General features: G+C 36.4%; 1 protein-coding gene across 1 annotated transcript in view; it reads right to left on the minus strand.

The window, feature by feature from the left end:
• The window catches only part of LOC140148921 (disintegrin and metalloproteinase domain-containing protein 12-like), a 103739-nt gene that overhangs the window by 37264 nt on the left and 50829 nt on the right, over nt 1-15646 (minus strand). Inside the window, 2 exon segments of the mRNA XM_072171027.1 lie at nt 3463-3531; nt 4883-5013. Of these exon segments, the coding sequence (XP_072027128.1) occupies nt 3463-3531; nt 4883-5013 (200 nt within the window).

Raw genomic sequence — 15646 nt, forward strand, 5'->3', positions numbered from 1 at the left:
TACATGCAATTGTGATCGTTTGCAGATCCCTTGAACTGAGAATGGTCCTCTGTTGCAGAGAAGTCCACGGTTTAAATGTGAAATGTCGTGTGTGTCCTCGTTTTACGGCAAACACATATGCACCCTACCACATGTACACTAGGGTCCCCTCCCTGTGTATTGCTTATCAATGTATCATATTTTATTCATGAATATAAAAATCAGTAATCATCTCCAGATGGTAATGACATTGAATACCCCAGACAGTATGCACATCGTACAGCCTTATCAATCTCCTCTTCCCACATTATGTATTCTCTACACACTGAACCATGACTACCATCATGTATCAATTACACCAAATGAACAGCAGAAAAATGCATGACACAATATTGGTGATTTCTGTGCGGATCCCGGTGAGGATTGCTTAAATAAAATTAATCTCTTTTTGATTGCTTTTTGAATTCATTATTTATCTTGACTGGTTTCTCATTTTCATGTTTAGCACATTTTAGTGAATTTATCTTTCAGTTGACTATTTAGCAAATACTGATACATGCAAATGCCTATTCGTCATATTCTCAACTTGCAATATTTATAATATCAAAGCAAATTAATACAGTTTATGTAATATGTTCATTAAATTCTTTTATGATTCCACATATTTCCAAAATACCTTAATAAAAGTCACAAAACAAAACAAAAAGCATTTTGTATTCTATAAACAATATTTCTCATATTTACGTTGTGAACTTTTCTGTTGTGAATTTTTCACTTCATTAGTTAAAGAACCTTTAATTTTCAGTTATTGATTATATGTTTCCACTCAGCATATCATTTATGTTTAGATTAGTGTCCCAGTAAACATGATCAACGGTTCTCATAGAGTCATAATTGATAGCTTGATGTCATAAGCACATATGTTATTGCTAAATATAGTATGTGCTAAATTTATACATTGTGACTGTTAGTCTCCTGTTCGATATATAAATGATTACCTGTTTGTAAACTCTTGCACTCTAAGTTAATCTAGACCTGAATATGGCAATTTCAAAACGGTAAAGTCTTATGGCAGACATTTAGTACCACACCCCCACTAACATACAGACATACTCACTAACTTCTTCATCCACACACACCCGTTTGCAAATACCTGCAAACGAGTACCTCCTTCTGCACATGATTTAATCCTATCTAACTGAGGACACACACACCCAATTTCAATCAACACACTGTGCACCTAGTCCACACACACCCAACAACTTCCTAACCAACCATGACCCGCGACGTGAACCACTTTTAAATGCATTTTTGACGTTATTTGTGTTGTCCTGGTTATAACCAGCAACTGCGGATGTCCATGGTTGTGATGTGTGTATCCTAATGTAGGTCCATGTTTGCAAGTAATTACAAATGCCTCCCCCCCCCCACACACACACCTCTTCTAGTAAAGATTTACAAACAAGGACCTATAGCTTCTTTCCAAGCTAAACTCCAGACCAGGGACCCATCAAGACTTTTTGCTATCCAACTGAGACATACCCCTACCAGATACACTTATGATGTGTATTTATTTGTTGCTTGCAACACCCTGGTAGGTAGAGAGAACCATAGATGTCTTCAGTTGTGGGGTGTCCTTGGTTGCTCTGCTATTTTTGTGTGTGCATCCTTGTTTGCAAGTCTGTAACAAACACAGCCACATCACATACATCCACCCACCCCCCAGACAAATGGTCACTCACTCTCTCTCTCCATAACTTAACAAGATTCAATATCTCATTGATACACACCTTACTCATTCCTCATACATACACAACAATGTGTAAACAGCGGCAATCATGGACAAGGATACACCACTTGGTGTTTTCACTATCCATCTGTTGACGTGCACATTTGAGTTCTATTCATCTTACCCTGGATTGTGTACATTTTCACTACAGACTCACTCTGCACTTGTAATTGTGAATATTTGTTTATAATGCTTATATCATGCTATTTTTGCCATGGACAGTCAGGATGAACACAATTTTTCATAGTTAATATGTGCCATCAATATCATTGCTTCCGGCAAATTGTGGCTTCACTACTATCCGTATGCTATGTAACATTTGGCATATTACTTGGTGTCCACATTACCTACATAAACACATGTCATTAACAACATACATGTCATTCCATAGAGACAGTATCTTGTAATGGTATGATCACAGTAAACGAAGGCAAAACATACCAACACCCGGGGACCAACACACTTTGAGCAGCATCTGTACATTATAATGTTGACACTATTTATAAAGTGATCTGCAATATGGGTTGAACTCATGCACAATTTATGACACAGTCTTCTAAAGCTGATGAGGAAACTAATTGGCTAAGCTTCAGAGTTCAATTAGGTTTCACACTAAACCACCCATGACTGTAAACCATAACTCCTTGACATTTCTGGGCCATGCCTATTAATATCAGTCATACTTTTCCTAAGCTTGATTGTAAATTTCTGTTGGTTGTCAGTAAATAATGCAACCATTTCCTCAGCTAACACCTATCAAGGTTTATACATCATAACAAACATTGTCAAATGATAAAGGTAATGAAGGAAAAAAACAGAGTTCGCATTCTGGTGAAGGCTAAAATTGCCAGCATATCAAGGGCTTCTTGATGAATGGTCATCACATTTAAATTGCTCAGATGTTTGCTTGGATGATAATCCTTTTACTATAATACATGCTATGCCCTGATATGTTTGTCTTCTATTATTCCCCATGATAGTAATGTCAGTGCAACGGTACAGTGTGTGTGAAAGATAATTGGGTTTATTTTAAAATAAATATCAAATATAATTGCTAATATGATGAAAGAGTAATGTCATAATTCAAATTACAACTGCTGTCATGATTGATGAAATAATATGTTTTGTGATTATATTTTTAAAACAATTCACAGGATGCATCCTATATTGACCACTACCAGTTTTACAAACTCACAAAAGTATGAAGCAATCAGATGATAGATTGTGAACTTCCTAAGATAGCCCACTGACAATAGTCCATATTATACTTCTTACCAGACCGCTTTTCATCTGAGGACTACCTTTGTACATTCTCATCCATAAGTCAGTGTTTTGTCTCAATGACATAAACATGCACTGACATCATTAATATGCGGAAGAAAACATACTTGTGTATGTGGGATGCTTTGGAGTTTAACCTGTTAGAATACCGTTATTACACATCTTACTTCTACAATAAAGTAGAAGTGAAGATTGCAGAACATGATAGCATTAACAGCTTGTCCTCAATGCACATAGCATATCGCCAATTAATGCACTCATAATCTCATAATCTAGTTCATCTAATTGTGCTCATAATCCAACTTAGCTCAACCAAAGTAAGAAACCATGGGATTATTTGGAGAGGCATTAGCATGCATGATACACATACAGGTTGGTCACATACAATATAGTTGATGCAGGGGTTCTCTTACCATATCCATTACATTAGCCATCTCTTTACTTCTTGTCACACATTCCTCTACACTACCAATTTCTAGATACTGAAATGGAAATGATAGAAAACATGTAAAGAGTTAGGTGAGGAACAACATCATTATAATTGCATCCTTCATCTTTTTATTAAAAAAACACAAGTTGACTGCATCATCAATCTTGTTATCACATTTCCATCATCACCATCCTCATTTTCCTCCCACTCTCATTGGCATTTTCTTTCATGTTGTCATCCATGTCAGCGTCATCATCATTATCAATATCACCACAACCACCACATGTACACTTTGATCAGCGCCATATTGGTGAGCCTCATTACATAGCGGATTGCTATCAATGTTCCTTAAAGTGAGTCTTCCATGGTGATACTGCAGCAATACATTTGCCAATGACAGAAATAATTATTACCTATATCGTTTGGTTTAGTCCTAGCTATACACAAAATTAACAAAACAGGACAATTATTGCGTAAAAAGGACCACTTTTTGCACAACAAAAAGGGACTACATTTCAAGCAGAGTATCAAAAGCCTAAAATAATTCCCACCTATTTGATACTGATCAAGTACAATATAATGATAATCACTTCACTTCCATTATTACCACTACCTCAGTTCATACCTTCATATACTGGACCCTGTTTTACATCAGGAAAAATTGAAGAAAAAAATCACTAGCAAGTATATAAATGTAAAACAGATAAAGTTGCTCTTTATGATTATTAAATATTGCTTAGGAGCATCATTTTGTCACACTGAATTGAATTTAGTCACTATTGAATTGGGTCTTTTGCTTGTATAAATTTAAACAGTCAGTAGAAATAATTTGTTTTTATACGCTGCAGCTGAATAAGCCATAAAGTCGTTATTAAATTTCCCTGTAGACAACTTACTGATAGTGTAAACACCCATGGACTTGAACAAATTGATGGAAATCCTCCGTCGCAATCAAATTCCAGGACAAAATAAAATTTCAACTTATTTATAGTGTAATCAGGGTCCTGGTTACTTTTTCACTGTTCCAAAGTAACACTTAAGGAGGAAGGGTAAAAAATAAGCAGGCTCTCATGTTGTATTTGCCCACCACTGTTACCATGAAATAGCCCCCAGTTAGCCTCTTGTGGGAGCTACTTTTAACTGAAACTCTCCTGTAAAAAGTCTCAATATCTCATATTTGCATGCCAGGTCAGAATACATGCAACAATCTGATTTACAAACAAAGTAAGATTTTTAAACTGTTTTACGAGGAATAAATTACGGTAACTCTTGGTTGGTCTCAAGTAGCTCCCAATACTGGTTCACACAAAATCTGGGTTGAAAGGAGAAATATCAATGATAATCTGACTGTGATGGGAGCAATTGTTTATTCTCATTATCGTAACCCCCACTTTAGTACCTACCTCTGCGTTATCATTCGCTATGAGTAATTCTATATATTTAATCTCTGTATGTACATCTCTTTTACTTCTACGTATATGATCTGTTGACTGCTCTGGTAATGAGTACTGTGGATCTATATGAACACCATAATCTGAAACAAAATAGAAAAGAAGTTTGTGTGGTTAGTAAAGCAGCTTGTAAAGTTCAGAACACATTGACATACCTAGAATACTAGGCGGTTACCCGTATTTGGCGGTTCTCGGCTGTCGCGTTTTCCTGGCTGATGGTGACTACCCACCAAGTTTTATGCCCATAGGACAGTTTTTACTAATTTGACCCCTTGTGACCTCAAAATGACCTTCCAAAATTTGGCTCTAAATGTTGACTGTACCCACCACGTTTCATGCCCATACAACAGTTTTTAGTAATTTGACCTTGGTTGACCCCAAAATGACCGTCCAAAAATTTGACTCTAAAAGTTGACTGTACCCACCAAGTTTCATGCCCATACAACAGTTTTTATCAATTTGACCTCAGATGACCCCTGGATGACCTCGGGTAATCTTGGCCCACTTACCGAAACAAACTTGTTCTGTCTGAGGTCCAGATGCACCCACCCACCAAGTTTGAGGAACGTGCGAACCCTAGTCTCCGAGAAAATAGGTGGAAAACAGTTTTACTAATTTGACCTCAGATGACCCCTGGGTGACCTTGACCCACTAACCAATACAAACTTGTTCCGTCTTAGGTCAAGATGCACCTACCCACCAAGTTGCATGCCCATATGACAGTTTTTACTAATTTGACCCCTAGATGACCTCTGGTGACCTTGACCCACTAACCAATACAAACTTGTTCTGTCCCGGGTCAAGACGCACCCACCCGTCAAGTTTGAGGAACGTGCAACCCCCAGTCTCTGAGAAAAACAGTTTTTACTAATTTGACCCCTGGATGACCTCGGGTGACCTTGACCCACTAACCAATACAAACTTGTTCTGTCTGGGGTCAAGCTGCACCCACCCACCAAGTTTGAGGAACGTATGCGACCCCTAGTCTCCGAGAAAATAGGCGGACAGACAGACAGAGTCACAGATGCACAGAGTCACAGATGCACAGAGTCACAGACTACCAGTATTATTATATAGATTCTGTATGTGCAAAAATATTTATCAGAATTCTGACATAAGATGAGACTGGTCATTAATATTAGTCCTGGTATGTAAATGGAGTGAGATTTTTACAATTTATTTAAACAATGACAATCTATAAAATTAAACAACAACAACAACAACAACACTCCATAACTCCTATAACATAATTGAAAAGTAGTTGGTTCATACTTTTACTGAGGGCCATATGCTTCATCATATTCAAATGTTTATTCCACTGATTCTAGTTGGTATTTGACTTCATGAGAACCCATCAGAGACCTGATATATCAACTTATGATAGTATCATCTATCATCTGGATAGATATGTAATTCTTTCAATACTCATCACTTCATCACCAAGATACAGATATCTCTGGTGATGATAACTAATCACATACCAATCACATGTGTAATTCTGCATCTATATTATGAGAATATAGAGCAATAACATTCCTAGGAATACTGTTGGTGCTGCTAATTCTTCAAACTAACACTCAGAAGTCTTGATTTTGCATTACTCTATTATTTATTATATCACAAACATTTTCAAATATCTTTGCTGAAAGAGTATCTTCAGTTTGAAAGATGGGCATTTGTGAAATTTGAAGACTGTATTGGTAACAAAATATAGCAGTTGCTGAATAAAATACCAGTTTTATTAAGAATATGGTCAAATCAGATAACTGTGTTATTTGCTCAAATAAACACCCTAATTTCAAGCATATCCTACATTACCCCTACACTGCACCCCATTCCTGAGATATAGATTACCTATAAAGCAGGGTAGGGAAGGAGTCAGCTTATCACTTGCAATGGATGTGATGACATTAAGGGTTCACAACTTATACCTAATGAAATAATTGCCCTGTACTTTCTTCACTACAGTGCATGAACTTTACCCACATAGGAATAGTTTGCAAGTATTTATCACACAGATGTTATTTACTGTCCTTATACTAGTCAATAATTTATCATTACTCAATGAACAGATTACAAATAAATTGATCAAATCAATGTGTAATTATGCAAAGATTTAGTTTGAATTCATTTTCTTGTGCAGTAATGATGACAAAGATTCTCGTGTTTTTGAGTTTGGTTTTTAAGTGTGAACAAGGGGTGATCCGCTGCTGCTATCACAGCAATAAGTGAAAGTCTTTGGGACCCTTTCAATGTTATGCTTTTGAATCAGATACTGAGATGGTTGTGTTAGCACAGGTTAGTCCATATTCTTTTGTAACCAGGTTGCTGGGACTATAAATTTCTTTCTAACAATATAAGCTGATAAATGACTTAAATTTGAAATGGTGACCTTATATTATTAGGTACGAAGCTGGGTCAGGGTGATTAATAGTATGAATTAGTAATAAGAACCTGAGGCAACATTGACTTGATAAAGTGAAAGAGAAATCTCTTGAAAAATGAACTGCACAACTTAATAGCTAATCCATCTGATGATCTCATGGTTGAAGAATGACTAATACAACCCGGGATACAACCATACATTGTGAATTTTTCTTTCACTTTTAACGTCAGGTCAACTATAATAATTATTAATTGTCTCTAACTTGTAGCTGTAAAGAAAGAAATACAGTGTCCTGTACTGAAGATTCAAACTATTCGCTGTGTTCCAGTTCTGCATGTTGATGACAGTTTCCTACCAATATATTGAAGTGACATCTAGTTTTACATGATGCAGTGTTATGTAACAACACTGCCATAGAATGATAGGAGCAGCGTTGAAATATGATACTGAACTCCAGCTTTTATTAACTCAGAAACAATGGTGTGAATTGATTATTTTGAATATGTCTCCATTTATTCTCTTCCCTATGGCACAATATTCAAGTGGTAGACAGTAGCCTGGGGTTATCAAGCTGACCCGTTTCACAAATGTTAGCTTACTTTGATCAGTCTACTAGACAACTTGCTCTTATACTTCTACATGTAATGTATCAACAAACAGAGATCCATAGTATAATATGCTAATTCACTGTACAAAATGTGTCCGTTTATGAATTTTCTCACGACGCGAGAATTAAAACTGCTTTTGCAACATAAACAGCTCCTCTTTGTTAATGTATACAGTATTTCGTCAAATAGTCGCCCCCCTCAAATAAACGCTCCCCACCACCACCACTTTTTTCAACCAAAATTCCGATATTTCCATGCTATCTTGTGTAGTAAGCTTACCAAGTTGCTCACATGGTTGATAATAGCAGCAATAAATGGCGAAAATCTGCATCGGCAACCCGGAAGTGAACCAAAAGTCAGTGTCAAAAGTTCATAGTTCGTCATTTTAGCGTGACTTTTAAGCTTACCTAATGATTTTAACGGGAATTGTCGTGCTAAAATGACCTCTAATAAACGCCCCCCTTGGGAAAATGTAACGCCCGGGCGTTTATTTGACTTAAATACGGTAGTTGGTGAAACTACCGCCCTCACTGTGCGCCAAGCCGCCCAACTGCATGACACTTTGGGGCAGAAAAATGAAACTACTGTCATTTAGGTGTTGGAACGGTTTTAAAAGCTAGTGCATATTTCTTTTGTAGAAAATTGTTGGGAGGAGATACAGGCTATTGACTGTGATGTCTTTTTTTAAAGACATTTCTTGTTGAACCATTAAATGGTACCGGTAAGACTTTACATTAGTGTTAGTGGATAGCCCAATTATTAATGAAGAAAAGGAAAAAATAAGAAAAAAATTAAGCTTCCACAAACAAACAACCCCCTAAAACAACAATAAGGTACATGATGATCGAGTGCTAAAATATCAATGTTAAGATGGTGTATCAACTTTTATGATTCAGGTATTTTATACCAAAGTTACCAAAGGTTAAAAATGATATTTTAGGGTATTGGGCATAAATGATTCCATTCATATGCTTCCTTATACCAAAATTAAAATTAATATCTGTGTCATATTACAATATTGCTGGATACTTCCAGGTCCTCAATCTCATCTATACACCTTTTACAGTCTGCTGTTCTAGTAGCTATCTATGGATATGGCTGTCATAAGTTAATGCTTTATCACACTCCACCTCTCTTTTTGACGTCAATCGCACATCTGGACATCATAATTGCAGTAGAGGAATACCCATCATGCTCAACTACCCCTTGAATACACCTAGGATGACGTATTGTCGGGCACGTTGTATGAGTGATTATATTCTGATGACATAGAGAACTTGACAAGATACTAGTCCCAGCCATAATATAATTAGAGTGACCAGAAGTAGAACAGCAGTCAGACATACATGCATGCTCTACTTACATCATACATCATAAACTTCACTTGTTATGCACGTTTTATGTGCCTATAAACTTATCAAAAATGTTGCTTTTCATATCACTCTTGAACCAATTTGCCATTCACTTGTGTTGTTTCAGAGGCATTGTTTTTTTTCTCACCTGACTGATGTTCACTGGGGACTTCAATAATGGAGGTGATGCATATGTTGGGCTGTTAACTGGGTGTTAGCTAGCTAGCTGTACACCCATCATTTTGGACAGGCAAAATTAATCCTTCTGACATATACTGAATTATAACATAATACTCATCAAAAACCCCATTCATATTTATAATTCTTTTTCTCAGCGAAAGCTCCTTATGTACTTTGAAAGTCCCAGTCTTACAATGTACGCCTGTATCAATTTCATACCAAAGTGCCCCCCCCCCCCAGGGTTGGGAGCTAATTCTATCAACTGATGAAAATAGGTGTAACATCACACTAACATATTAAACATAGATCTCCTAAGTTTAACATACAAAACCTACATCCAAATTTGTTTTGATCACTAAACAAGGATTCAGGATTATCCAAACTGAGGACCTTCAACTTGGGCCTGTCTAAACAAGGACTTTGTACACCTTAAACTCTATGACAAATCATGGACTTGAAGTTAAACAATCATAGACACCTGATCTTATAACAAGCAAGACATGGTATTATGAATCTATTTCACTGATGTTGTTTGCAATATGCTGGTGGAGGACAGGAACAGAGGACATCCACAGTTGCTGGGCGTCTACTGTCATGTGCAGTGTATTATGGTCAAATTCCTTGGTTGAAGAAATTGGTAGGCGTAAACACCAATTTTAACACACATACACCCCCACACACATTCCCCATGTACACACGCATACATATGTACATTGTATGTATAGAAGTCTACTCCTTCCTAGCAACACAGAGGCCCTTGCAAACAAAGTTTTACTGAGATATCATAGAACTGAAATTTTAGAAATACCCATCAAAGAATTTCACAGGAAGAACATCCTGTGATGGGAGATATGAGGAAACAATGCAGGAAGGAAATGAAGCAGGTCACCTCACAAATCCAACTGATCATACTTGATTCCCTGCTGTCCTTTCAGCGCCAATGGCCACTTGTTACTCACTGCTATATGACAGGTCTATTATACAATCCCTAACAGCTCAGTTCAATGACTTCTTTATTCGTAGTGTCCATATATGACCCAAATACCTTTCTGGGTATGAGCTAGCTAAAGGCTTATTAAGTGCGCACATTTTAAACATCGATTAGGATTACAGAAAATATATCAGATAAAGAGGGTTCCAATCAAGAATAATTTCAGAAGAAAATAGTGCAACTTCTTTTTGCTCTTTCTCTCTATTAGTAGGGATGCCCACTGTCCATACAGTTTCCACTAGAACGATTTTTCATTTACTGTGTGCGTGCACTCACACACGTATTGTCTATGGAGAAACTGATCGATACAAGAAATCCCAGGCCTGTTAAATGGCGTACATACTTGTTTTTGATCCAAATGTAGGCCTATATCAGGGTGTTTCAAGAAATTCCTGATTCCACCGGAAAACATTAACCAAACTTTTTCCTGATTGGTCAGTAAATAGAGAGGACCTTCCTCCATGCAGAGATCAACTTTTTTAATGAAAAATTTAATGAGATGAGAACTACAACAGGTTGAAGTGACACCATTCCGTGCATCAGGTGTTCAAACGCAATTATTTCCGAATTTGGAGTGAATCAGACAAGCAAACTTACATAGTCATAAAATGTAACTATTTTTGAAGACAAAATGCACAGGATGTTAAGAAATTTAAGAATGTTAAAGCCTACCGCGGCCCATCTCAAATCATGCACTTCTCACTACCATGTCCATTTCATATGCTATCCATCATGGCTTCCATGCACACACAGTGTATTGCTCAATGTATTTAAGATAACCTTTGAGTTGGAGCAAATTTCTCAAAATTGGTAGTGATTAATATTACCAAACTTATGCCATGATGAAATATAATAATTTTTGAAGATAAAATGTGCTGACCGTAAAAGATTGAACAATGTTTAAGACTACCGCCATTCATTTGAAATAATGCACTTATTGTTCATCTCCTCTATGGAGATATTTTCCATGGCGGCCATCTATGATCATGCTTGCGGTTTCACCAAACAAACCATGGGTTTTGAGGTCTTATATTTTTTTGTTGTATGTCAACAAAATCGATTAAATTTTCAGGATGATCTTATTTTCATGTTGTTATAAGCAAATATAATGTTCCAGATAACGCTAGTTAATAAATACATTAAGAAAAAGTACCTTAAAATTGCACTTTCTGTTAGTAATCCTTTTTGGACTTTAACTTTTTAACATGTTCTAGCAGCCCTATATAAAACCGGAACACTCAAAAGGCCATATCTCTGGAATGAAACGTCCGATTAAGATTATTTAAACGCCAAAATGTTTCTTTCATCAATTCCCAGCCAATAAGTTAGGTCTGAATCAATTTAAAAGTACTTCAATTTTTAGTGGACATGCCTACTATTAGAGCTTGCAACATTGAATCCAGATGCAAATTTTGCAAATTTGGAAGTGACAAATAAATCCTTAAATGCACATTTAGGATGTTGAGGCTTAGGTGTACTGTAAGGTTACTCTTCAAAGACAAACTCATAAAAATAATCTAAAAAACCTCAAAATCATTGTAAGAGTTAAATCAAGATAAAATGACCAAGTTGCCCTATGGACCCAGGTTCCAGAAAGGCAATGTTGTGACAAACTTGGTAATGTAAATTTAATCACTTTTAGTCACAGGGTCGCACATCCCCGGCGCACACCCTGACATTAACATGGAAAGATGCACCATGCTGCATACAATATGTCCCTTTTTGTTATTTTAAGCCAGGGAAGGTGTCTACCCCTACAGTCTTCATCTCCATCACCATTATCATTTCAATCTTGCTTAGCCATCTTCATCACAAGTAGGGAAACCTGATGGAATCATATCTTGGCATTCTCTATTCAGCTCAATATTCTTATTCTTTGGAACCTACCCTGTATCCACACAGTAATCTCTGTATCAATCAGTACATGTATGCTTCCCACCTGTCTTGTACATCCTTTGCTTTGACTTCAAGTAACCAAATTTAGCACAGAAATCTCACAAACTAGGAAAAAATAACTTAAAGGCTCCTTCCTGTTTCAAGTCATATATAAAGGTGAATGTGAAGAATTCAAATTTTTATTCTAAGAAAACGGATTTGACATTTTTTTCTTCATTTTTTTTTCATTTTTGATTGAACCAACATGTTGGATATATGATGAAGAAAGTTAAACAATTACTCTTGAAAAGCTTATTTTTGCTCACATGAGAGCTTTCGGAATGTATCACTATTCCTTGTTCACTCGGTTGATGGACTGGTGAATGATGCTTGCTACTGGTCAGAAACTGTTGGACTGTGACGCGAGTCACATGTCTGGCACTGACGCAGTAGGGAGTTGTAAGCTCCAGATATGTTGGGTATTTTTCAAAATTTAGGTGTTGCTTAAAAACTGAGATCATAAAAATATTGGCAAATATTTTGAAAGTTATGCCGGGAAGCTGTGGTTCACTTCTAAGTTTCTTAATTCAACATGAATATACATGTATAGATGATATGACTACCTAGACAATCATTGAAACAATAATCAAACTAACAATATTTTCATTTCACTGAAAATTTCAGTCATAACAATGGCAATATTTTCAAAATGTCTGTTATCAGGCTGTTAAAATAACTTCCAAACACATCATGAACATAAATAATTTAGGTATAACTTTCTTCTAAACATATTCTTCTTGTTTGACATTCAGTGATTTCAGACACTTTTCCTGCCTTCAAAAATTTGATTTTTTAAGTTTTTTTTAATGACATACATATGTCATTTTCTAGCATGCCAATTGATTTGCTAGCTTTTAAGCACGCAAAAAGAACAAACACAAATGTATCACAAATTTAATATTGTGCCAAGTAGCCAGACATGCAACCGTATGTAATGAGTCATTTCTGCACAGGCCTAGACAAGACAAATCATGCACTACGATACAAATATAGCACTAACATGTTATGGATAGAAGTTGCCATGGATCGCAATGCCCGAATAGCAAGCAAGCGCAGAGTGCGATGTGGAGGTGCGAAGTGCAAACAGTACAGAGTGAAGCACCACAGCAACTGGATTGTGGATAATGTACAGCACCCACGACCCTTACTAGATTTACACGTAGTATGGAGCCAGAACACTTTTAGGTACACATAATGCTATTCAAAGATACACTTAGTGAACCTTAAAATCATGGCAGAAAAGAAGTATCATTGAACCTAATGGTTTCTGTGCCCTCCCCTCAAACTGATTATTTTAGTGCAACTTTGTAACATCTTTTGGATAGAGTTCCACAGTGAGCCAATCTTTCAGATTTTACAACGGATTCAAAAGGGGTAACACCTTTCTATGTGTAAATAAATGAATTACATTAAAAAAGTAGGTAATGGTGACATTTTTTATTTTATTTTAAAAATAAATTATCATTGTTTTATAATCTTACACTACTTGTCAATTTCTAACTAGAGATCACCACAGCTACAGTATAGCCACTTCGCTAGAAGGCTTACATTAAATAAATTGCACTTCAATCAGTACTAGTGCTCACCCTAAATGAACAAGTTGCAGGAATAAAAAAACAGTAAGTATATCTGTGAGATTGAAATTGAGTAAGTACTCTTAAAAGTGTTCAAGTTTGGTAACATTGCCTGCAGCAATATGGGCAGAGTGTTTTGATCAGCGCAATACTGTGTTTGACTTCATTTTAGATATAACCACCAAAATTTAGTCGCAGCTTACTCTTAGGAATTTAACTTGAAATACATGAAAGTAAGAAAGAATATTAAAATTTAACACAGAAGATGTACATTTTGACTCACTTCACTAAAGGATCAGGTTTCTTCTTTTCTTATCCTCCAAAGGTCTTTGATCAGAAAACATAACCTAATTACATTATTTCAAATCAATTAGACAATACCTTAATCATGTAGGTATCAGGTCTTATATGTTGACAAACTTTTCTTTTTCAATAGATCTCTCTCTACACATTTATTTCCCCTTGTCGTCAAAGTATAAGTGTTACTTGACTTTTTGTTTGCTGCATGATTGGTTCAGATGGGGAGAGGGCTAACAGTTTGTCACAACTTATCCAATGAACATAAGTTGACTTCAATTGAGAAGGAGCACCAACTTCCTCATACTACCATGAAGAGTACTCCTTAAATAACAACGATGTCAGCCACATATCTCTATGCCTTGGCAGGCAGGCATCCATCCTCTTTCCTCCCTCTTTCCCTAGGCAACTCTGCATCTTTACAGCCTCCTTGAGACAGTCAAGAGATGCCTGGTAAAATGTTTTTAGTGCAAAGGGTTCGTCCAATGCATGATAACAAAAGTCATCATTGATGGCAATAGTAGAAGTCATCTGTGATCAGAGTTAAGTAGGTGCTTCATTGCTGTTTATTTGTGAAATGTTTGCATGGATATCATATGACAGTGGTGTTCTTAGATATCAATTACATGGAGTGGTTGGAGGCTGTTGGGGGTTCTATAAAGCTTGGCATTTGATTTTAACATGCCAACTATGCTTTTGATATCACCTTTCTGGTTTCATTTCGGCTTGAAAAAGTGCACTACATGCACAACAGACTGAAATGAAGAGAGCACCAGGTACATCTCAAAAATGAGCAAATGTAGGTATATATTTGGTACTTCATTTTCTTGTTCATTGATTGGTCAAATGTGGATCACATGACCAAAAATAGTTCTACCATCAGGACTCCCTTCTGTTCTGTATAGTCTTTTCAGTCCCAGATGAGCCGTTAATAGGAGCTCCAAGCCATAAACAGAACTTTTGACAAATGACTTCCGGTCCACGCTTTCTATGCGATGAAACAGTTCACATGCAAGCAACTACCGTATTTGAACATAGCCTGATTTCGCCCTGCTGTAAGTGGTTTGCCTGAATCCATTTTTTGAAGGGTTGTATAGGTTGTTCTAAATTGGTGAGTACAAAATTTTGAATAATTTTCTTATAACAAATCAATCAACAAAGAGCATATTACATTTATGTAACGAAATATATAAAACAAAATATATACTGACTTTATTGGAGCTTCTGGTTACAGCCATGCTTCCTTGGCAAGATCAATGGTACTTCTTTTATTAACCCTTAACCAGATCCTCTCAGTCTGATGGCAGTATATATTTGTATATATGACTCAAAGCAGTGGTTTAATAATTCACAATACAACTCACACTAATTGTGATCACTAAGTCCCCAAATG

The sequence above is a fragment of the Amphiura filiformis genome, chromosome 3 (genome assembly GCF_039555335.1).
Source record: "Amphiura filiformis chromosome 3, Afil_fr2py, whole genome shotgun sequence".
In the NCBI taxonomy this organism is placed as follows: domain Eukaryota; kingdom Metazoa; phylum Echinodermata; class Ophiuroidea; order Amphilepidida; family Amphiuridae; genus Amphiura; species Amphiura filiformis.